At 40.8% G+C, this 23644-nt stretch overlaps 2 protein-coding genes across 5 annotated transcripts; both read right to left on the minus strand.

Moving 5' to 3' along the window:
• Positions 1–812: 812 nt before the first annotated feature.
• LOC100195405 (cyclin E2) lies at positions 813–6350 on the minus strand. 3 transcript variants are annotated; one of them, XM_014161779.2, is made up of 12 exons: positions 6252–6350; positions 5314–5361; positions 5093–5171; positions 4928–4978; positions 4258–4403; positions 3789–3924; positions 3386–3532; positions 3144–3239; positions 2936–3070; positions 2734–2845; positions 2475–2632; positions 813–2209 (listed from the first exon to the last, which is right to left on the minus strand). In XM_014161779.2, exons 2-12 carry the CDS (start codon positions 5331–5333, stop codon positions 2102–2104), a joined length of 1188 nt encoding a protein of 395 aa, XP_014017254.1. In that variant the 5' UTR covers positions 5334–5361; positions 6252–6350; the 3' UTR covers positions 813–2101. The 3 variants fall into 3 exon arrangements, with proteins under 3 accessions (XP_014017254.1, XP_014017262.1, NP_001133906.1); XM_014161787.2 differs by lacking the exon at positions 6252–6350 and adding an exon at positions 6082–6183; NM_001140434.1 differs by lacking the exon at positions 6252–6350 and having other exon boundaries at positions 5314–5353.
• A 1372-nt stretch (positions 6351–7722) lies between these two features.
• Positions 7723–19477, minus strand: LOC106581355 (tumor protein p53-inducible nuclear protein 1). 2 transcript variants are annotated; one of them, XM_014163371.2, is made up of 5 exons: positions 19261–19477; positions 18601–18647; positions 16771–17099; positions 11938–12412; positions 7723–10602 (listed from the first exon to the last, which is right to left on the minus strand). In XM_014163371.2, the coding sequence occupies exons 3-5, from the start codon at positions 16895–16897 to the stop codon at positions 10353–10355; spliced, it is 852 nt and encodes a 283-aa protein (XP_014018846.1). In that variant the 5' UTR covers positions 16898–17099; positions 18601–18647; positions 19261–19477; the 3' UTR covers positions 7723–10352. The 2 variants fall into 2 exon arrangements, with proteins under 2 accessions (XP_014018846.1, XP_014018839.1); XM_014163364.2 differs by lacking the exon at positions 18601–18647.
• Positions 19478–23644: the final 4167 nt, after the last annotated feature.

Below are 23644 nucleotides of genomic sequence, written 5' to 3' on the forward strand. Positions count from 1 at the left end.
TGTTGCTTGAGAAATTGCTGTTTGCTAAGAAGCTATTTAAGTTTCTTTTTGACCATTTTAATTGAAAACAATCACAATAAGTTGTTACCCAGAAATGATTTGATATTGAGATAATGGCTGCTTTGGACCTTTAACACAATCACATATTGCTGACAGTCTATTACTGCTGCTTTGACCCACTTTCTCTAACCTTTTGTTCATAAGATGAGTGTTGTCCCTCTGGTTTCAACTTAACACCTGAATGACTGCTGTTAGAAAGTTGAGCACTTCATTGAGACTTCACCCTCCATCTGTCACGGTAAAGGCTTTTTTTAATACACCGCCTGTCAATCGAGAGTAGTAAAGCTTTCCCCTCCCCCTCAGAAGACACACTCCCATGGCATGTGTAAACATGAAATGCCAGGCCCAAGACAATACTCGAGGCCTGATAAGGATACAGTAGTAATGCGAAGCACATGTTAAAAGTGCAGGCCTCATCTTTGGAACACCCCACCATTCTGTGAAAAATTGCTTTTTATGTCAGAGGAAGTGAAGGGGGGGGGGGATGCTCACACCTCACTCTTGTTCAAGGCAAGGTGACGTTCGTCCCATTTCGCCCCTCAGCATTTCAGATATACTGGAGAAGTCATGCATCTTATTTCCATGTAATAGGTAGTATTGTGTATGGATCTTATGGCTTGATTCAGTCAAGTTAGCCCAGTTCTAGATGGCACTCCCTCACCAAGTCACAAGAATTTAACAAACCATAGTTGAAAAAGTACTAGGCAAATGCTGCCATTGCAATGTCAACCATAAAAGCAGGCAAAAATTCATAAATGTCCATTTCATTTATTCAATACATTTCCATTAGAAAACAGAACTTTCAGTTTATGTACAAAACATATACACATTATTTAATTTATTTACAGTTTAAACATGGTTCTTTGTATACTGCTGCCTCGGCAGACATCTGCACAACACTGAAGGTTTCAGTTGACAGTCACGGGTTTGCTGGACTGACTGGGTTAGAGCCCTGAACTGGAGCCTCTGGGTTCTCAAATCTTTACATCACCATACTAGTTCAACTACGGCACCACGGACAGGCTAGCGCAAAACTACACAACATTCCATATGTAACTGCATTATACCGGGTTCCCCCCAATAACAGATACCAAAATCATAAATAACATGCATCCCGTGACTTAAAATAGTTTGCCTTTGGCATTGTTAAAGACCTGAATTCATAGCCCTATGAATGTATAGGGAAATAAAAACATTGTAAGGCTTAAATGAACAAATAAATACAAGGTTAAAATTATGTACAGTTGTAAGTCAGTCCAAAAGGTCTACATCAAACTACTGAAGTCAAGTTTTCCAGGAATGTGTTGTGGCATGAGAATGCACCATGAGTCAGTCGTTCAGTGTGGTGAGAACACGGAACGTCAAAAACAGTGTTTAAGATGTTCGTATCGCAAACAGTTAACCCGGCACTACCCTTTCAAATAGCTCAAATTTTCAAACGTCACCATAGTAAACATCAGTACTGCTTTCAGTGTTATTGTATGGCTGAGCATTTACAGGAGTATCCAGATTTAGACTATACAGCACCAGATACATAAAACAATGTTGTGACTGAGTTGAGCAACTCAACTGAGTATTATGTACCAATTCACCTCAAATAATTAGCTATCAAAACATCTCATGTCCTGAAATACTCAGCTTCAAGTAACAGAGGGGGAGCAGCAGACATGCTTTCCTATGGAGGAAGATGACTTGAGTCACCTCAAATGATCTCCATGTGAAATTCAAATTCTGGGGATTAAGACTGCGAGAACAGGGTCTGTTGCAATCATTTGACAAAATAAGTCAATATAGTAACCATGAGCTGATTCCCATGGTTGTACTGCATATACTCTGATATCCAGCTTGGTATATAAAGTAAAATAACTCATCTTAACATGCTACACAAAGGTGAGTTATGACCAATAGCAAATTTGATTGGTGACGCGAGGATGAGGTTCCGAAGTTAAGTTTCCCGGCCTCTGGCTGGTCAGGCGTGACGTCTAGGGAATTCTCCCTTCATCTGGTTGGTCAGAAGATCAACACGAGAAGACCCTGGGGCTCAGTGATTGGCTGGTTTCTCTGTGCTTTTTGGTGGAGTTAATATCCCTCCTATGGCAGCAGGCGATAGTCTGTCTTGGCTGTCCGGTTGCCTCTGGTGAGCGTCGCTCTGCAACAGACAAGATGAGTCATTAAGAACAATGAACATTTGTATGCGCAGTTCTATTCTTTTACTTTAAAAAAATATGACTTTGTAGCACAAAATGGCTGCCCATGCATCACCAAGATGGCTGCAATACATTTCTGGGTGAAAGCGACTTGCTACTCCCAAACACTTGTAGAGATACTCTCAACAGCCAACATTGAGCAGCCATTCTGGTTGTTTTCTTTGAATATTGTACCCATTCCAGCCCCTGAAATGTGTGAGCACTCACCAGCATGGACAGGTAGTCTACGTGGGTCTGGATGTTGTGTCTGTCATCAGACGTCACTTTCTTAAAGTCCTTGAGCTCTGCTCTGGGACAGGCGCTGACCGTGCGCATGAAGGGGGTCATCCACCGGACACAGGGAGCAATATTATCCCACGTCAGACCTGCACAGAAACAGACATTAGTAACTATGTAATAACACAGGAGGGCTGTGGCATTCTAGAGTGGGGACAACCCATGTACACGACGTCAAATCAATGCTTACCTGATACTTTGAGGACAACGTCAAATGAGAAAAAATGGCAGAAGGCAGCAGCAGCCAGTATCCCATACTGGTAGTCCAGAGAGTTGATGTCCAGCATGGCCAGGTCTAAAAGCTATAACATGGAGACCAGGACAACCGTTAAAAACAGTTGTAGGGAAGCTAAAAATCTTCCATGACAGTCAAGTGTCAGGAGAAGACTCACCTGTGTGATCTGGATGTAGGTGTCCTGAGAGAACTGAGGTACCAGGAAGTTGACACCATCCTTTAGGGACTCCACCTGAGCATAGAGCTTCAGCCACGTGATCACCGTCTCTGGACACAGGTTCCAGTTCAACGCCTGACAGAGGAGAGTTATTAAGTCATGTGTGACAACTGAATTAGTACAGTGTTGGGCACAGGAGGTTTCTTACCTTCAACATGACAAGTTCCATCTCCAGGATCGCTTCTTCCTCACAGGCTCCATCAGTAACATAGGCAAACTCATGGAGCTTTGGAGGGTAGATTTCCTGACGGGCATAAGGAGGGAACAATTAGACTTCAGGGAGAGAGAGAGAAAAGAGCGAACGCCATCTTATTAATTTGTTATGACAGTATAAACTAAAGCAGTGGTCACCATCCAGAAGAGCGTGAAAACGGAGGACGTTACACCTACCTCTATCTTAGATGCGATGAAGAGGGCTGTGATTCCTATGAGCTGCAGTCGGTCCTTCTCCATATCGTCCTGAGTCAGCATGAAGCGGTCAAAGAAGTCCTGAGCCAGATAAGCAGTCTCTCGATGCAGAGTGTACACCTCACTCACCTACAACAGGACAAAACCGGGATGGGTTAGACAGTCACATCTGTACAAATCCTGGGGCACTATAGTAAACAAGTCAAAGTATTGGAGATGTAGACCCCCTGAGGTAATAACAATGGAGGTGGAGTATCAGACCTTTGGCTCATGCGTATCCAGTTATGACAAATCCAAGAGCGGGTGTAAAGGGCATATAGATGGGTACAAGTAATAGGCCCAAGATTGAATAGAGTACAGCAAGTAATTTCAGAGACACATGTACCTCTAGAAGCCAGTCCAGGAGAATGGCCCTCATCTTGGACTTTAGTTTGGGGTGCTGCTGTAGGAAGCCCTTGTCATGGACATACTTCAGCTCCTTGTTCAGCATCTTAATCCACACGTCATCTGAGCTGGCCCAGCTGCCAAGGGGAAACACACCGGTCTTAACAGGACATCCAATGTGCACTCGCATTGACTGATGCCCAACACCAGATACTGAATGTTTGTCATCAATAGTGACAAACGAGAAACCGCGAAAAGTAGCCTACTTCTAAAGTTTCTCCAGTTGCAGGTCTACTTCCACCCTGACCTTGTATGTAAGAGTTGCATTGACAGTTGTGCCATAAAAAATGACATTTTCTGAGTTTTCCTAAGTAGCGTTGGGGGGGGTACAGTTTAGGAACAAAGACATGGGAGCAATCGCCACCAATGTGTAAAAGGAATTTGGGCTAAGCCCCTTCAACACACAGTACCTGAGGCAGGGCAGCGGTGAGGTCTTGATGAAGATGTTCTTGAATCGGAACTGCTTGAAGCCAGACAGGTCTCTGGTCATCACCAGCTCCTTGTGTGGCGTTTCTACAAGGACACATGGACTTGCCCCTTCTTCTGACCACCGTTTCTAGAGAGAAAAGGCACCAAATTGAATCTTTTCATCGGTATATAGTCACATAATCAGCGAATGCAGATAAATAAGCATGCATTTACCGAGTGAAAATTCCATATAGCCAACATTAACAAATAGGTCACAGCATGCTACACGCACAGTGAAAAGTACCAAACTGTTCAAAGCTATAGTACACATGAACTTAAACACCGAAACGAGAATGATTATTTTAATGGCGACAGAAACGGGTATTGATGCGCATTCCATAGTGTATACAAAACAAATGCGATGAGATTTAGATCAGGCGGGGGAGGAGAAAGGGAGGGACAGACAAAACGCGGGGTTATTGCGCGCTGTCTAACAGTGACACAGATAACTAGTTGGGTGTGTGTATGTAGCGTTAAGTCTCATCAATAATTACTTCTACATCCATGCGATTTTTACCATAGTTCACCCCTATATTCTCCCACATGTTTTACAGTCATCAATCACTGGCACAACTTGGTAACGTTAATTGGTTGAATAAACAAGCAACCAACCTGTATTTCATAGCTTTGTTTCGTCACTGCGGGTGGCATCTTTTTCGATGGCTGAAAAGTAAACGGACAATACAATGAGCTGTAGTTCTTATTTGGCGACAGACCAATAAAACAATTCCGCTACACTAATGGTTAAAAATAACACAGCTAGCTAATTGAACAAACCTCAGATTTTCTTTTTCGTGTGATCTTGACATTGTGTTCCGGTGCGTTCTCATCTCTTGCCTGTAATGTGATGCGACCACTGAAAGGACAGACAACTTTTAGCGACAGTAAGCAGTCACCATACCAATTGTTTTCAAACATGTTCAAATAATCAATTTTATAGTTAGCTTGCATTCATGCTTGTTGACATCGAGGCTTTATTACAGTGTGGCTTCCCATACCTGCGTCTAACGTTAGCCATTCTGTCAATTGAAGGCTTTAGAGTTCCACTAAAAAGGAGACGGAGAAAATATTGTTAAAATGGCAAAGATAGCTTAGAGTTTGTACAAATAAGCATCTTCACAAGTTCAAAACATGATGGGATAATAAAAGGTTGTTTTTTTCCGGGCGGTAAAAATGGTATCCCAAATGGGTATAGAGGGTTGAGTTTGCGAGTACCGTCCTCATTTCCACAAAGAAATCTGCCACAAATTGCATAAAATCTACTGTATCCGTAGTCCCAATGTTATGTCAGAAGCCCTGGTAATAACTTACATTGATATTGTTAAGGAAAGTAACCATATGATAATTATTTTTGATGGTTTGTGAAACCCAACTACGCGCCAATTTCTCGAAGCGGGAGGATTTGGACAGTCACTATGGCTAGCTACAGTAGCTCACAAGTGAGCCAACTTTAACTCCAATACATCAACATTAAAAACAAGTTGATATAAATAGATAAAGGATCTAATACTTAAAGAATGTATTGCAACAGCAATAATTTAACATTGCTAGGTAGAATTTGCATGATGTAGTTTCCTGGCTAGCAAAGTTACTGGCTACCTATCTTTATGCCACGTCCCTGAAAAGCAGTGGAGGCTTGCATGTTAAGGTTAAATATCAAGCAAAGATGATAACAAATAACATAGCGTCAACCAATGTGAAGAAACAAATGTATTGTCTTATCAAATCAACTAACTAATGTTAACCAGACAGTTTGCTAACGTTACCAGTCCCTCTTGCAATTTGGTTTCTTTTCCAGATTTTTTAACAACAAAAAAATATCCCAATAAACTGAATGTTCCTCATCGACATAGTAGCTTTATCACTAATTTTCAGAATAAACTCCTGGGAAATTTAGCTAGCTAAATAAGCAAACAGTTCCTCTCCAGCTCCTTACCCTCAGAAATGAATGAACGAATAATGATCAGCTGGCGCGCCGGCGCCAATCTTTATATATCTGACCATTCCATGGCAAGTGCGCATGTGTGTTCCCGGTTCATTTAAACGCGCAAAATGTTCAAATCTGAATTCCATTTATTGCAAATAAGAAAGCGAACATTCTGTTTTATTTCCCGAGAGTTAATACATTTGATCACGTGTTTGTGATCTTTATTAGGGACGTTCGCTCATCGACTTTGTATGGATGGCGGATCTACTTTGCACAAGAGGGGTTTCATTTATATTTTAGGGGGAAAATGGCGCATTCCTTATTTTCCGGTTAACCTTAAACGACGCAGTAGGCTTTGAGTTAGCCTTTACATGTGGTCAAGTATATATAAAAAAAAAGTTTAAGCTCTATTTTCTTATTTTTTCTCTGCAAGAAAAACACTTCCGTATTACAGGTCCACCTATGGGAGAGGTTTTAAACTCTCTTAGCCAATCAGAGGAAGGTCAGGAGAAACAACGTGGTCTTCCTTCAAAATGTAAACAAGCCGAGATGAAGACAGCGTGGAGCACTGTCATATTGAAACAGGAAGATTCTCCCACGTTTCAACGCAGATATTATATGCTTATTGTTATTGTACATAGATTGAGCTAGGTTGAAGCTTTTTTCACTCCTCTTCTAGCTAATGCGTTATTTGTTATACTGGACCCGTCCAAATAGTTACATCTACCCCCAGAGGGTAGTATCATGTATACCTATACCACAGTTTCTTACTAAACCATGTTTGCATATATCGTATATAGTAAAGAAGGATCAAGGAGTTACATGGCTAAATATTCTGAAATATATATATTTTTAAATATAAGCTTGAAATGGGCATGGTCTAATTGACTCAACAACCAAAAGCATAAAGTTTAGCTTTTTTAATGAATCAGAAAATCAAGTTATTTCTGGTTGCTTAGCTGGCCAACTGATGGATTCCACTTTGTAGCATACCCCTCAGATTTCAACACACAATAAACATGTCATTATTCAATTGTATAGCCTTTAAAACAAGAGTATAGGATTATTTTAGCAGAGTTATTGTTTTCTGGGTCACTGTTTATTTTCTGAAGTGTTGAATCAATTGTTTGTTTGTAATAGTTATTGAAGATCTTCCTGGCAACTACTTTGCTCTGTTGTGATTGGTCAAACATCTGTGATAACTCGTTCTCAATTGTTTGATGAAGTCCATCTTTTAAACGTTTTATTAGGCTGTAATATTGCTGTGCAAAGCAGTTATGTACTCTTTAAAATCAGAACTCATGAGAATGTCATACTGAAAGTAACATCATAGCTGTCTCAGCTCAGTGCCATAAAGGGCTTGGTTTGGAAATTAAGTCCAGCCTGGCTGTGGGTCTTTCTTGCAAAAGAGATGTCATCTTAGTTGAATAAACCTGGTAGAATAAAGGTTAAATGGATCAAATGGACAGAAACAGAAGAGTATGTGTATGAAAACATTTATTGTAGACTGTGGCTTACATCATGACAACAGATCATGTATTACAGTTTTAGAACAGACTACCACATTCTCATTTGCAAATTTTGCTGACCATAAAAACAGTGAATTGATCTCTCATACGTCCAAAATACAAATAATGCAATCAGTTAAGTAGATAAATAACAGTTAATGCTCAAATTCCTACACTTTTTTGGCAAAGTGCTGTATTATTCCAGTAAACTAAATCAAAGCAGAAGTCTAACACGTAGTAAAAAAAAATGCCGCCAAATTTTCTTCACACAGGAGAAAACAGGTTTGCTACATTTGTGTATAAAAGCTGTACATGGGCTGGGTGGTTCACAAAGAGAAGCTACCTCCTGTGTGCATAGCTGATTTGCTTTTGTATGTGTTGTCCCTTTGGACAAGAGTTCAAGTTCTTCATTAATGCATTGTCATTATACTGTTTAACCTGGAAGGCACGTGATCCACAACAAATTCAAGGCATAAAACAAAATACAAATCCCTGTTATTATCATCAAGAGCTCAGACAGACAGCCGAGGACAAAAGAAAATGGCTCCTTCCAGCTTCACACATCAAAAATGAGGACTTAGCCATCTCCTCCATCCTGTTGCCCGTGTCACAACGCGGTACAAAAATTGACACGTCAAATGATTTGCAAAGTTTTGCAATCTGAGAAATTTGAAAATAAAAAAGACAAATACAATGGCTAGGCTTAAATCACTTCAATATAATCAGTTTACAACTATATAGACAAAACCAAATAAAACCACCTTAGTGCTTCTTGATGCTACCATGCTAAATACATCTGAGTATGTATGTACTGTGTATTTCCCCCAATAAGTACAAAGAAACAGATGATATTAGGTCATAATATCAGGTCATCATAATATTAGGTCATGTAAATTATTGAGGTTGCCTGGATACTTGATTTTTAGAGGTTCTGTGAAACTAAAATAGGCTATTTGGGTGTTTGAGTTGTCTCTGTGCTTTCTTACCACTAGAGTGCACAGATTCATGTTGTCACAAACTTGACCATTTCAGAACACAAAGTCTCCAATTTGCAAACATTGTTAAAGTAAAGAAGAATATATTGTAAAAGCAAAAACAATAGTAATATAAACTATTGCAAGGTTAGAGTTTGCTGCTACTTTTTTGGTTGACATTTTAACATAACTTAGTAATATTATGTAACTAAGCAAATAAAGAACAGGGCAAAAATCTAACTCAAAACAATGGAAAGTACACAGAAAAAATATATATATACAAAAATGAAAAACACTAATAGTTTCACTCCATCTTGGTGGGTTATAACAGTCGATTGAGAGTGTAAGAGTTCATTTTCACAGTCCTTGGACAAGCAAATGTTCAAATTCAATTTTCTCGAGACGCACACGATTCTTTTAAAAGGTCAATCATTTATCACAAACATTACCACAAGGCAAAGCACACTATGACAAATTTGGAAGGTCTCCAGTATGTACAAAGACAATTAACATCCGTCAAGTAATCTGCATTTTAGTAAAGTGTAAAGGTGATTGGCTATGACCCTGAGAAGTGGCTGCAGATTTAGAACAAACAATGAAAGAGAAGATACAAAAACACATTTTTTTTCTGTTTTCTCAACATCTGGAGACTAGCGCTATACAACCATGCAACAAATCACACACTAACATAGTCAAACCGCTGCTTACAAACATACCTATGTAGATAAACGCTCATACTAACTTCATACTGATATGTAATATACGTTTTTTTATTTTAAAAAATATTATGGAATTTTTTTTAAATACATTTTACATTTATTTATTTTTATCTTAAATTCTACTATTATAACAAGGCGTTTAGTGATATTTAACCCAGTATTAGACCATCATTTTCTCAAACAATATTGTGAAAGTACTGAATTACTAAGTTCAAGGCATAGTCAAGAGAGGGGAGGTGATGATTTTGAAAAGTAAGTTGTGGCCATCAGAATGACAAATTACATTAGTTTGCCATGAAGTGATAGAGGAAGCAATTTCATTGGAGGGGCAGGAGAAACAACCTTGTTAAACTGTCCTAATTACAAGTGAAAGACATGCTCCTTTTCTAAATGCCTACTCCTACTCTAAAGACATCACAGTCATTCTATTAAGCCACAAACCCTCTTCTGATAGCACACAACCACTCTATGACAGCATACAACAACTCAATGACATCACTTACAATGTCACTACGACAGCATACAATCAACTCTATGATATCAATCAATGACATCACACAACCATTCTATGGCAGCATACAGCCACACTATGACACCACACAACCATTGCAGAGTGGGTGAAAGCGGAGAGTGTCGCCACAGGTGTAATATCTGATTGAACCAGTCTCTCCCAGTTACCATGTGGTGGTGGGGACCTGCAGCGGAGTAAAGTGACCTATGGCATTGATTCTAAAGGAGTCCTCATCACGCCTCTTCATTCCAGAGTGGAGGATCGGTGGATGGAGGGAGGAAGTGGGGAGATGGAGAGCATGTTGCAGGAGCATGTTGCAGGATGTACTCTTTGCGTGGATGCAGGTTGAGATGGATGGATGAATTGATGGATGGAGGGTAAGGGATAGGGCCAAGACCTCAGTAGTTGAGGTGCCTCTGGCCAGGCTGGTGTAGATAGGTGGTGGTGGTCTTGGCCTGCTTGGCCCCTCCAGTACGCAGCAGGTTGAGGCGGCGCAGGGCGTTGCGGGAGAGGAGCTGGTGCTGGGCGGCGCCACGTACCCTTTGGGCCAGTCGTCCATGCTGCTGTGCCTGGTCTAAGAGGACTGGGACGGCAGCCGCATAGCAGCCAGCATGAAGGCCGGCTCTGCACTGCACTACCGTCTCTGGCCTATAGGGGGAGACAGGAAGGGGGCTGGATTGGTTAATCCATGTTATTTTTTTCAATGTTCACCTAAAATGACATACCCTAATCTAACTACCTGTCAGGACCTGAAGCAAGGATATGCATTTTCTTGATATCATTTTAAAGGAAACACTTTGACGTTTGTGGAAATGTGAAATTAATGTAGGATAAAAAAAAATTTAAATGTCAATTTTAAATGTAACCTTGATTTAAATAGGCAAGTCAGATAAGAACAAATTCTTACTGACAATGACAGCCTACCGGGGGAACAGTGCCTTGTTCAGGGGCAGGATAACAGATTTTGACCTTGTCAGCTCGGGGATTCGATCCAGCAACCTTTCGGTTACAGGCCCAACGCTCTAACCACTAAGCTACCCGCCACCCCCAAAATATAATATTATATAACATATTAGATCTAACATCTAAGAAATATAATGCATTACCTCTGGTAAAAGATAATACAAACAAAACTTTTATTTCTCTCTTCTCCATCTTTGAAATGCAAGAGAAAGGCCATCAAAAATATTTCAGTTTAGATTTTGGCCACTAGATGACAGCAATGTGTGTGCAAAGTTTCCGATTGAAGTCTGCCCAAATGTGCCGAATTTGTCAATTAATACATTTTCAAGTACATAACTATAGAGAACATACAAAATTATATTTTTATTTATTTATTTTTTATTTTACCTTTATTTAAGCAGGTAGGCAAGTTGAGAACAAGTTCTCATTTACAATTGCGACCTGGCCATGGTAATACAACATTTGTTTACACATTCATGATGGATCATTAGCTTACACACTAACTTTTAAACATCTAGATAGTCGGGCGGGGTGGGTGTGGAGCCAGAGACAGCAGGGGTTCAAACTGTAGAACCCAGTTCCTACATTTGAAGATAAAAATTGATTTTATCAAACAAAACTATGCTACATTTTATCTCTGGGACCCTCAGGATGACAAATCAGAGCAAGATTACTGAATGTAAGTACATTATTTACCTTCAGAGGTGAATGTATCAAACCAGTTGCCGTCATAAAAGTTTGTTGTTGTGCACTCTCCTCAAACAATAGCATGGTATTTTTTCACTGTAATAGCTACTGTAAATTGGACAGTGCAGTTAGATTAAAAAGAATGTACGTTTTCTGCCCATATAAGACATGGGAAATGTTCTTGTTACTTACAACGTCATGCTAATCACATTAGCGCACGTTACCTCAACCGTCCTGGTATAGGGATACCGATCCCGTAGAGGTTAAGCATAAATTCACTAAATTTAGGTGCTGTAACACTACTGCCAGTATTTTTGTAGCAACAAGTCCTACCTGTGGCAGGGGGTGTCAAGCGAACGTCGTCCTGGTTCCATGCCCACAGCGGCAGGTGTGTCAACAGGGGGGAGGCAGAGATTGAGGTTGAGGGAGAGGGGGAGGTTGAGGGAGAGTCGTGGGGGACAGTGGGTGGTGTACACAGACATGCTGGGGTGTTCTATCAGCAGGTTCTCCAGGGGGCTGGTCTCCAGTACCATAGGCTTGCCCCTCCTCCCCCCGCCGAAGCAGGGTGGGGGAGTAACGAACCAGCTCTCCTCTAGAGAACAGGCCTCCAGGCGCTGGAAACCCCCCTCTTCCTCCTCCTCGGGACCCCCATCCTCGGTGTCGGCGGTGGAGTCCAGGGAGGTGCAGGAGGCATAGCGGATGGGGGAGCTGGCGATGGGAGAAGGGACTACCACAAGGTCCCCCTCCTCCTCCGAAGTCAGGTCCACCTCAGACAGGCCGTCACCACAGGGGCTGGAGCAGGCCTCGGCTGAGGAGAAAGGCAGGGATTGGTTAGGATACATGAGCACAATTAACATTTAAATAACAAATGGAAAGTTTCTGTTTGCAACTAAAGCATGTAGGGTATGTGTGAAAATGTGTTTTACAACCATTGAGTTTTATAACTAATGATAAAAAAATTAAAAATAAACTCCCTGTAGCAAAATGTAAAAAGGCAATATGATGGTCTTGAGCTCAATCCGGGTGGGATGACAACTCATATGCAATACCCTGACATGACTTTAGGGGGCAATGTGGCACAGAGAGAATGGCTTTAGCGATCAAAACAAAAACCATATTTTCCCCTGACGCATAGGTGTCAAAGCCCTACAGACACAGAGCAGTGTTCTATCGGTCAGAATAACATGCCTGACCCAAAATACTATAGTGTGAGTGTGCTCACAGGATCAAGCAGCTTCAGCAACTCCCTCTAACAAACTGCTGCCAAATGCTTTCCAGTCGTTCCCAACTCTAGAATGCGCCAAAACATGTTTTTCCACTAGCTAACCATCTCAACTCGTGATGCTGCTTAAAAGGTTAGGAGATAAACTAAGTTTCAATAGAATGAATCTAATCAAGTTAAATGAGGTGGTTTGGCTGGAGCGAGAAGTTGTATTCACTGCATCCCTGGGCTATATAGCATGTCTTGCTTTGAGACTTGGTGGTGTTACTGTCAATAGTGCACTAATAAGTCAGAATAATACACTGCCATATGGGAAGTATGATGGAAAAAGCAACTTGATACCAGATGGGAATCAAAGCCAGCAGATTGCTGTTTGGGTTCCCATTATACTAAAAATAGCCTGCATGGACGTCTGGCCAAAACTTAATTCCTGGCTAAAGTTTAAAGCTGACTGTCTTTTTTTGGACAGAATCTCTGACAAACAGCTGAGTGTGTGCATGTACATGTGTGTGTAGATGTTTTCCTCTGTGTGTTTGTTTATAACTGTGTTCTTTGTGTATAACTGTGTGTGTGTGTGTGTGTGTGTGTGTATTGGATGTGTTCCCATGTGTGTCTGATCACACATGGGAACACATGGTTTCCTTTTCAGATGTAGTGTGTATTGATGTGCTGTGTTCCTCAGAGTGTGTTCATTTCTGAGTGTGTGGATGTGTTACGATGTCTGTGTGTGATAGAAATACACCCACTCCCAAGGACACTTCAGTTTCCATCCTCATCATTCTCTGCCGCATGTCAGCGGCAGTGCAGCCACCTTGTTTACTCAAAAAAGTAAAAATAGTCAATCTCATCCAATGCCGACACACACACCTTCAGGGTGATCCGCACGCTTAGCCGCTAAGCAACGCAGCAGAACCCTAAAACGGCTTACATCCCTCATCACTGTCTCTGTAAGGCCAATTAGAACCTGTAATCCTCTCACCCCCACCATCCACCTTGTGCTTGTGTGCGCACATAGGAAGGGGGGAAGGAAAGCAGTCTACACTACTGATATAATAGATTGGCAGTTTAGAAGAAGTAGGAGACTAGTGCAACTTGAGCTGTTGAAGTGTTCCAGGAATACAGCGGGTACAAACTAAATAGTACCCACTTTAAGCATGTGGAATCAATCCCTACTGTAAAATAGGTCATGGTACTGCAGTCTGTGCAGGAAAGAATTATTCAACGCTTTCAGAATCAAAACATCTGACCTCTGCTTACTGCATTCACTCTAACAGTTCTATAAAACAGACACGAAATAAAGGGTTTATGATGCCATGTATCATCTGATATTAGAGATTCACTATAAAGTGATCAGATGAATCATTATTATATGATACTGTTCTATGATCATATAACAGTTTGGGTAAGGCTACAGAGTGCTGGACTGTAGGGTAATATATCAACCACCTGTTTGTAAAGCATTATGAATGCTTTTGTAGGCATTTAAGCATTTACATGGAACACCTGTAATGAATGTGTAAAATGGATTACGAACACATTCTCAGCCTTAATGCATTTACAACGGTTGTCGTAAGAAGCAATGAGCTACATATGTAATACAAGTCCTATAACGAATACTGGACATGATAGACAACGCTATGAATGCATTAATCCCAGGTGGTTTGTGTCATAGACAGTGTTCCCGACTGGGGGCAATTCTGCTGGGCCGTCTGCCGACACGTCTCACTCCTCAGAGCCCAGAAGGGTAACTCTACCGGGCCTATTTTTATCTTCCTCCCCTTATCCCCCCATTCTTTTGTTTGACCCGTTTACAGACATATTGCCCATATACTGCCCCATATCCCTTCTACCACCCTCCCCTCCCCCGCACAGAAGTGGGCCAGCAGGATTCAGTCTCTCACACACTTGTGGAATATGAGATGTGATGTATCAGGGACAGACCGGCTGGATGCACTCCCTCCCCCCAAAGAACAAGTGTGTGTGTGTTACTGAGCAGCATTTATATACTGTATATGTGTAGAACCATGTGTGTATGGGCACACGTGTATGGATTTTTGTGCGTATGGATACTGAGAACCATGCCAGGGCTTTGAGTTGCATCCTTGTGTCTGAATTTGTGAATGCAGGTGAACTTAGGTTGCGTCGGCATGAAACGGTGGTTTATGGAGACTATAAGGCACCTAAGGATTGCATAGCCAAGCAGTTTAACCTGTTAGGGCTAGGGGGCAATATTTGCACGGCTGGATAAAAAAATGTACCCGATTTAATCTGGTTACTAATCCTACCCAGTAACTAGAATATGCATATACTTATTATATATGGATAGAAAACACCCTAAAGTTTCTAAAACTGTTTGAATGGTGTCTGTGAGTATAACAGAACTCATTTGGCAGGCAAAACCCTGAGACATTTTCTGACAGGAAGTGGATACCTGATGTGTTGTATTACCTTTAAACCTATGCCATTGAAAAACACAGGGGCTGAGGAATATTTTGGCACTTCCTATTGCTTCCACTAGATGTCACCAGCCTTAACAAAGTGTTTTGAGTCTTCTGGAGGGAGATCTGACCGAACAAGAGCCATGGAACGATGATGGCCCATTAGACACCTGGCGCGAGTTCATGTTGGGTACCCTCGTTCCAATACGTTATAAAAGAGAATGCATTCGTCCACCTTGAATATTATTCATGTTCTGGTTAAAAAAGGCCCTAATGATTTATGCTATACAACGTTTGACATGCTTGAACGAACGTAAATATATTTTTTCCCCTCGTTCATGAAGTGAAGTCCGGCGGGCTTAGATCATGTGCTAACAAGACGGAGATTTTTGGACATAAATGATGAGCTTTTTTGAACAAAACTACATTCGTTATGGACCTGTGATACCTGGAAGTGACATCTGATGAAGAGAATCAAAGGTAATGGATTATTTACATAGTATTTTCGATTTTAGATCTCCCCAACATGACGGCTAGTCTGTATCGCAACGCGTATTTTTCTGGGCGCAGTGCTCAGATTATTGCAAAGTGTGATTTCCCAGTAAGGTTATTTTTAAATCTGGCAAGTTGATTGCGTTCAAGAGATGTAAATCTATAATTCTTTAAATGACAATATAATATTTTACCAATGTTTTCTAATTTTAATTATTTAATTTGTGGTGCTGACTTGACTGCCGGTTATTGGAGGGAAACGATTTCCTCAACATCAATGCCATAGTAAAACGCTGTTTTTGGATATAAATATGAACTTGATAGAACTAAAAATGCATGCATTGTCTAACATAATGTCCTAGGAGTGTCATCTGATGGAGATTGTAAAAGGTTAGTGCATCATTTTAGCTGGTTTTATGGTTTTGGTGACCCTGTCTTTGAATTGACAAAACATTACACACAACTCTTGTAAATGTACTGTCCTAACATACTCTAAATGTATGCTTTCGCCGTAAAACCTTTTTGAAATCGTAAAACGTGGTTAGATTAAGGAGATGTTTATCTTTCAAAGGGTGTAAAATAGTTGTATGTTTGAAAAATTTGAATTTTGACATTTATTTGGATTCAAATTTGCCGCTCTTGAAATGCACCTGCTGTTGATTGAGTGCACCACGGGTGGGACGCTTGCGTCCCACCTAGCCCATAGAGGTTAACTGATAAGGTCAGTTCTTAGACGCTTATGATATATCTGATAATATGCTCACATGGAAAAACAAACGCTGCAGCGGCAAATAATCAGTGTTGACTTTTAAAAGGTAGTGAAGTTCCCACAATGTGACTGTATGGAAATGATGCTCACTGTTGAACCCATCTGAACCGTTTTGTACATGAATACCAGGAGGTTATGGTGTGCGAGGGGTTGTTGTGTTGAGTGTGTATTTGCATTTTTGTTTGTATATTTGACTGTTTATGTATGTTTCCTCTGTGTGTGTCTGTGTATGTTCTGAAACTCACCCAGATAGTCCACCAGGATCCACTCTTCATCCTCGTCCTTCTGGCTAAAGTCCTGTTCTCCAGGGCCTACTCGTCTCACCTCCTCCACATCGTCCCCGAACAGGACACTGGTGAGCCTCTGGAACATACTGGGACTCCTTGGGGGGGTACGGCGGGACCAAGGGGGGGCTGAGCGGTGCGAGGACCGGGGCGAGGGTGGGGAACAGGCACTTTGGTCATCAGCTGCAGGTGCTAAAGTGCTTCAATAAGGTACGGATGTCTATCATCTGAGGGGAGCCGTGTAAAGTCTGGTCATAGCTCACCTCGACGTGTGCAAAATTACAAAGGACCTGAGAGACAAAAGGGGAGGGGGAGAAAGAGAGTGAATAATTTGTTGTGATCTTGAGTGACACATTTGAGACCATATACATGAGCTTATAAAGACCTGTGTGAAAAAGGAGGGGGGAGACGCATACAAATATCCTTTGGCTTTTGGGCAATTGGCAGGAGGAAAACATGGGTCAGACTGAACTGGAAGGACATCTAACTCTATTTCTGGCTTACTAGTTTTAGAGGACAGTCCAATGTTAATGCTCTCTGCCAAAACCAGATTTTCTATATGTCTAATACTCGATAATTAAACATATAAAAGGGTAGCCAGATCATTCACAACTGTCACAAACTTAAAAGATGCACTATCTGTGGTCGTAAATGTTTACAGGTGTGGGTATCATTTTCCTATCTACCAGACATCCCTCATGAAGCCAATTATGGAAATAGACCCATCATCAACTAGCTGCCAACTGACATAGACATACTGGCCAAATAGGTCTGTAACCTAGCAGCTTGTTCACTGATAGGGTGGTCCTTTATAGAACACACACTATAGTGCTGATTATGCTGTATCTTCACCTAGGGATCAACTCTCTGTGACCATACAGCCCAGTATTGGTGGTATTGGCCTGACCTTTCTTTGCAATTAGACCTACAGTCCCACTGACTAGAGTGTAAAAAGCCAAGACAGCATTTTCCTCTGCTGATAAAGTGAACTACTACCCCCGCAGGGATACACCAGGGATACAGCGCAGCATTTACACTGACTTCAGGTCGTAGACCCCTGACCTGAAGCAGGATTAGTGATACATAACAACCATTATTCTGCCAGACAAATTTAAATTCCTGCTGTGAAGCCACATTTGTCAGTGCAATTGTAAACAATGAGTTGTATGCATGCACACATTTATGGAAAACAAATACAGAGCAGTGCAGCCAATAATTCGAGATCTGTGGGTTTGTAAGATCTGAAAAGCTGAGAGAACTACAGTAGCTTCATTATGATAATGTTCAAAAAGGACAAGATCGCTGTTTGGTAGACCTGACAGAAAACTGAAACTTGGAAACTGAAACCTGGTCTGCCAGGCAGGCTACAGGCAAACACACACGTTATGCCCAAATTACAGTTTGTCATATATTACTTAACATCACATCTTCTTCAGAAGATTTGTAGGTTGCAAGCGAATGCAAACACTTCATTCTTTGATTCAATATCCTCTTATTTGTAAGATTCAACGACAATGAAAATGAGCAGCTGTGTTATGAGGTCAAGGGACTGAGGGCTTTTCTACGGGACTTTATCTACAGTATGTCCAATAAGCAACTTGGTTATAATCTCCTGCACCTGTTCGTCCTCAACAAAACATCGCTTGCATGCATTGTTTCCTTCCGAGAACGCTGGCTCTATTCAGATAGAAAACAAGGAGGGGGGTGAAGATGCGTCGTGATATTGGGCCCATTAAAATGGCAGTATATTATTAGTAACGAAATGAAACGGTAGGTTGTGTGAGAGCTCACTTTCTTGTATGTGTTTGGATGGTTGGTTGGAGGCCTGTCGTCGACACCTTGGAACAGAGAACGTTAGTACCGTAACGATTACGTCATATGGATATTCTCCATGAGTGTTCTACCCAGATCAAAATGCCTGATATTGGTTCTGTAATAAAATCACTGAAAATATAAATAAATGTAGAGTTATTACATCAAAAGTAACAAAAAACCCGGCACCTTTTAGGTTCAATAACAACTTAAAATCGTGGTAGGCTGTCTGATTGCAGGATGGTTTGTTGACTAGCAGACAAGGAGAGGGTGTAGAGAGTAACCCTACACCTCTTGGGCGGGTCGCAGTTCTGTTATGTTAATCTGCCAGCAAAGTACAATTCTGTTTTGTGCATATAAATAGCACCTCTTTCAATAGATGGGGAGACATATAGACCTTGCCATGATAATACATTTTCAGTAGACTGCGGTCTGCCTCTTATTTGGCAAAAATGGGCCGAGAATCTTATTTTTGCTACACAAAACATTGTTGGTGCATAAAAACAGTGGAAATAGGCTGTGTTTGTGCTAAACCGTTCTTGTGAAAATAATGTCAACAATGGCCTACAATTGAATTGCAAAAGATTACTGTGTGTTCTTTGAACAACAGACAACAAAGAGACCCCCGAAAAAACTCACCTGCGGCAAGAAAAGATGTGAACAGCAAAGGACGGATATTTAGTGATTAAATCCTTAAGGCTTTGAGGTAGATAGTATATTTTTGAAAATATGAAAAAAGTTTTCTTCGCAGAAGAATTTAAGTACATGGACCTTTGTATTCGGAGCAACACAGTTCGTTACTTTGTCCGAGCCTTCCAAGGTCCCAACTGTTCCCTTTGTTATTGTTGAGGCGCACTAACAGCTGATCCGAGAAACGTAGTTTTCAACAGCCTATGGGAGGGCCCTGCATTAAATCTGTAAGCCAATCATACACCGCCGTTGACTCTGACAAACAGTCACCAACGCACGTGACCCACCCCAGAGAAAGACAAGACTTGGCTAAGCCCAGCCCACAACTTTTTGGGAGTGATTTTTAAAGTCTTTCTTCAAACTTGTCAAAATATTTGACAAAGCACCCTTATTTCCTGTGATGGGTAAAATAGAGCCCATATGTCTCCTAATGTATTTTTAATATTTCCCGGTTTAATTGATCAACCTTTATGGATAGCAGGCTATAAATTAACAATATTATAACATGCGTTATACCATGTTAATAAAATGCTTATAACCCTATGTTATATAACTGTCCATAAAGGGTAAATGAAGCCATCCTGTAACATTATTTCCTTCGCTCAACAAAACATTGCCCTGTAGCCCAGTGACAGTCAAATACTCTAATAATGTGAAGGTGACATTATCAAAAGGTACCTTTTGATAATGTCACCTTCACATTATTAGAGTATTTGACTGTCACTGGGCTACAGGGCGATGTTTTGTTGAGCGAAGGAAATAATGTTACAGGATGGCTTCATTTACCCTTTATGGACAGTTATATAACATAGGGTTATAAGCATTTTATTAACATGGTATAACGCATGTTATATTGTTAATGCACCCATGCATTAATGCACCCATGCATTAGAATTGACAAAAAAAAGAGTACATTTAGGAGTGTGGGACCATGTTACAAAGCAATGACAGCTCGGCCCCCTCCCGAAAAGGAAACATCAAATCTATATTTTTCATTATTGTAACCTTACACCAAGTTTTTTGTTGTTGCAATCACAGCAATGAGATGGATGTATGTCTCCTCTATCGGGACAGAATGGGCCATTGGCTTCACAAACAAAAAGGATCGAGACAAAGGAAGAGGGGACAAAAAGATGACAGTGCACTCAATACAGAGTATGTCGGTCACCAGCGATGGGTACAACAAAGCACCCCTTCCCCCAAGCGGTGCAAATTGGGAAAAGGGGCCTGACCCAATGGCACACCAACCCCCATACATAAACCAGATTAAGGACACTCCGGACAAAGGACCTCCTGGGGCTGGTTGCACCAGTTGGTCGTAAATGGGTCGTAACTCTACGTCCGATGTAAAATGTGCTGGATTGCTGGCCCAGTATTCCATTAGGGTGAAAATGGGTCTGCATTTCACAGTGGGCATATAGACAGACATAGAAGTGTCTTTGTTTATTTCCTAAGTAAGCCATACACAACTAATATGTAATAAATACCAATAGCAAATCGTTTTTGAGGAGGCTAGAAAACACCTTAATTTGGCTAACATTTCACCAGCCGTGTAGGCTATCCAAACGGACATTCTGTGAAAACCCCCAAAAAGTACTGATTGATTTATCAAGACGAGTCCCCACGCTTGTATCAAAGCAGCGCAGTTCGGTCTCCCGGGTGGCGTAGCGGTCTAAGGCACTGCATCTCAGTGCCAGTCACTGCAGTCCCTGGTTCGAATCCAGGCTGTATCACATCCGGCCGTAATTGGGAGTCCCATAGGGCGGCGCACAATTGTCCCAGCGTCGTCCGGGTTTGGCCGTCATTGTAAATAAGAATGTGTTATTAGCTTACGTGCCTAGTTAGGAGTAGTCCTCCATAGGATGAATGGAATTCTACAGTATTTCAATTAAATGTTTTAAGGAGGGACTCGGGGACTGAAAACTTACATGTATTTAACTATTTGTTGTATGTTATAGTGGGGACAGTAACAGTACTCTCAACAACAAAAATACTTTAAGGAAAATGTCTTTGCTCACAATATAATTAAAAAATATGCATTAAGGTGTCTATAATAGAAAACAAATGTAGACATGAATAAATGCATTTTTATAGCTTCCAAAATATGTTTTAGAATTGAGTGCCAAGATGGCTGCGCGCAGGGTTCAATGCAGTTAGTCATCCATGGTTTAAACACATCATTGACTCTAAACTTTGCAAGGCATGTTCGTCCCATCACATCACAAAGCCGACCACTATGCATGCATATTTTTCTCGACCACAACTGGATGGATAATTACTCTGGGAATGAATATCACTGAATGACTGGAATATTCGAGTAGGCTAATGCCATTGATCATATTGTTACAGAAACTCCGTCAGCCAACCGTTTTAAATAGCTAGCCATAGCTGTGTGTGGTCAACTATAATTTCAGCATTTATTTATCCTTTTAATCAGGAGTACCAATATGGCCGACCGGTGGCTTCCAAGCCTCTCAAAGCAAATATATAGCGTTATCAATCCAGCCTTTTTATAAATCCAGGCTTTATATAAATTATTGTATAGAACTGCCATGACTGAACAACCATAATTACGAAGCATCAAATCTCATGCAGGCACATTGTTTACGTCGGATTTAGCTACGACTAATCTTATTTTTGTTTGGTGCAACCTTGCATTTTATACCAACTTTATTTTTACACCCAACTGGTGCAATCTGCCCCTGGACTGCTGGCCAAGTATTCCATTGGGGTGAAAATGGAACTGCATTTCACAGTGGGCCTATAGACAGACATAGGAAGTTATGAAATGTCTAAGTAAGCCATCCACAACTAATATGTAAGAAATACCAATACCAAATAGTGTGAGGTGGCTAGAAAAATAACTACATGACCAGTATGTAGATTGAAAGAGTGTTTCTAAACATATCCTAACCCACAAAACAAAGATCCATGTTGAAATGAGGAAGTCTCTTGTCAGAGGGCTGAGAGGTGGGTAGGATGAGGCCATCATAAACTAAATGTAGAGGCCATAAACTGAGTATGTGTTGTCTTACACCACAGCCACCCTGCCCTCTCCCATTAGGGCAGTCTGGGATCGCTACACTGGACCATAGGGCACAGTTGTGTGTTTGTCCCGCTACTCAGTGCTTACACAAACTCCTCCTCCCCCCTCCATCTTTCAGAGGTGAGGTTATCAAAGTGTGAATCAGTCATATGTGTCCACGTAAAGAAAAATCTAACCAGCCGTTTCCGTAATTTTCCAGGCCCAAAAACAAAGTCCACACCTGTGCTGTTTTAGTTGGCTACTATTGCAACACTGAAGATGTGGCTTTCAGCTCAACTGTTTCCTTTTTTCCCCACAACAGTGTTACATCACTCAAAATCAACCTGAGTGTGTTCTTGACCTACATAACTTGAGTTCCAATTTAACTTGGATAGACAAATTAAAACATACTATGGTGTTTCTATTAAGAACATTAAAATGTTTACATTATGGAAGTCAAACATTTGTGTTATTCAGAAACAGGAAACAAATAAGGATTAAGACGAGTTAAATATTTTTATAAAAACGGTTAAATTACCATCAGGCGTAGGTAATGTCAATCTGCCGAACATCAAGTAGACTTTCTCTGATACCACATCCTGTCAATAAATCAAGTGCTTTAAAAAAAATTAAAAAAAAAAAAAATTGTATAAAAAAAAAAACAATATATGTTCCCTTTCACTTGAAGACACCACATCCTTACATAAATGTTTTGTTTGAAAGTGGGCAATACCTACTAGGTGACACAGTTCATTGAAGACACCACATCCTTACATAATGTTTGTTTCAAAGTGGGCAATACCTACTAGGTGACACAGTTCATTGAAGACACCACATCCTTACATAATGTTTGTTTGAAAGTGGGCAATAACTACTAGGTGACACAGTTCATTGAAGACTTGTCATTTCAGCAGTTTAATAAATCAATAATGTAAATTTTTTACAGAACAGACTCATTTGTATTTTCTCTGATATTTAACATGGTGAATTTAAACCATGCATGTGACAGAAAGGCACATTACAGAATCTTCTCAGAGTAGTCCATTTAAAGTGCATTCAAGGGGACAGCTATTCCTTGAGGGACAGTTCGTAAATATAATTTCTTTAAAAGAAAATAATAAAAATCAACAAAAGGAAACCTATGTCAAAGGTCATGTGAAAGAGTTGGTGTGTTGGGAATTTGGGGGGAAAAAACAGCTGTGTATTCAAGCTGTGGCGTAAAGAGACAAGGCTGTGAAAACACAGGAGCATGCATACAGTCACTGCAAAGTTAAGGGAGGTCTCATTTAAGTGTGGTAGGCTACAGGC

The sequence above is a fragment of the Salmo salar genome, chromosome ssa02 (genome assembly GCF_905237065.1).
Source record: "Salmo salar chromosome ssa02, Ssal_v3.1, whole genome shotgun sequence".
NCBI lineage: Eukaryota > Metazoa > Chordata > Actinopteri > Salmoniformes > Salmonidae > Salmo > Salmo salar.

What these genes read in the sequence shown, in the direction of transcription:
- LOC100195405 (XM_014161779.2), bottom strand. Translation starts at nt 5,333, where the DNA reads ATGGCTAACGTTAGACGCAG. An exon ending in TCACCGCTGCCCTGCCTCAG is followed by an intron (nt 3,925 to 4,257) that starts GTACTGTGTGTT and finishes TCCCCTTGGCAG; the next exon opens with CTGGGCCAGCTCAGATGACG. An exon ending in TAGACTACCTGTCCATGCTG is followed by an intron (nt 2,210 to 2,474) that starts GTGAGTGCTCAC and finishes TGTCTGTTGCAG; the next exon opens with AGCGACGCTCACCAGAGGCA.
- LOC106581355 (XM_014163364.2), bottom strand. Translation starts at nt 16,897, where the DNA reads ATGTTCCAGAGGCTCACCAGTGTCCTGTTCGGGGACGATGTGGAGGAG. An exon ending in GATCCTGGTGGACTATCTGG is followed by an intron (nt 12,413 to 16,770) that starts GTGAGTTTCAGA and finishes CTTTCTCCTCAG; the next exon opens with CCGAGGCCTGCTCCAGCCCC. An exon ending in CTTGACACCCCCTGCCACAG is followed by an intron (nt 10,603 to 11,937) that starts GTAGGACTTGTT and finishes CTCCCCCTATAG; the next exon opens with GCCAGAGACGGTAGTGCAGT.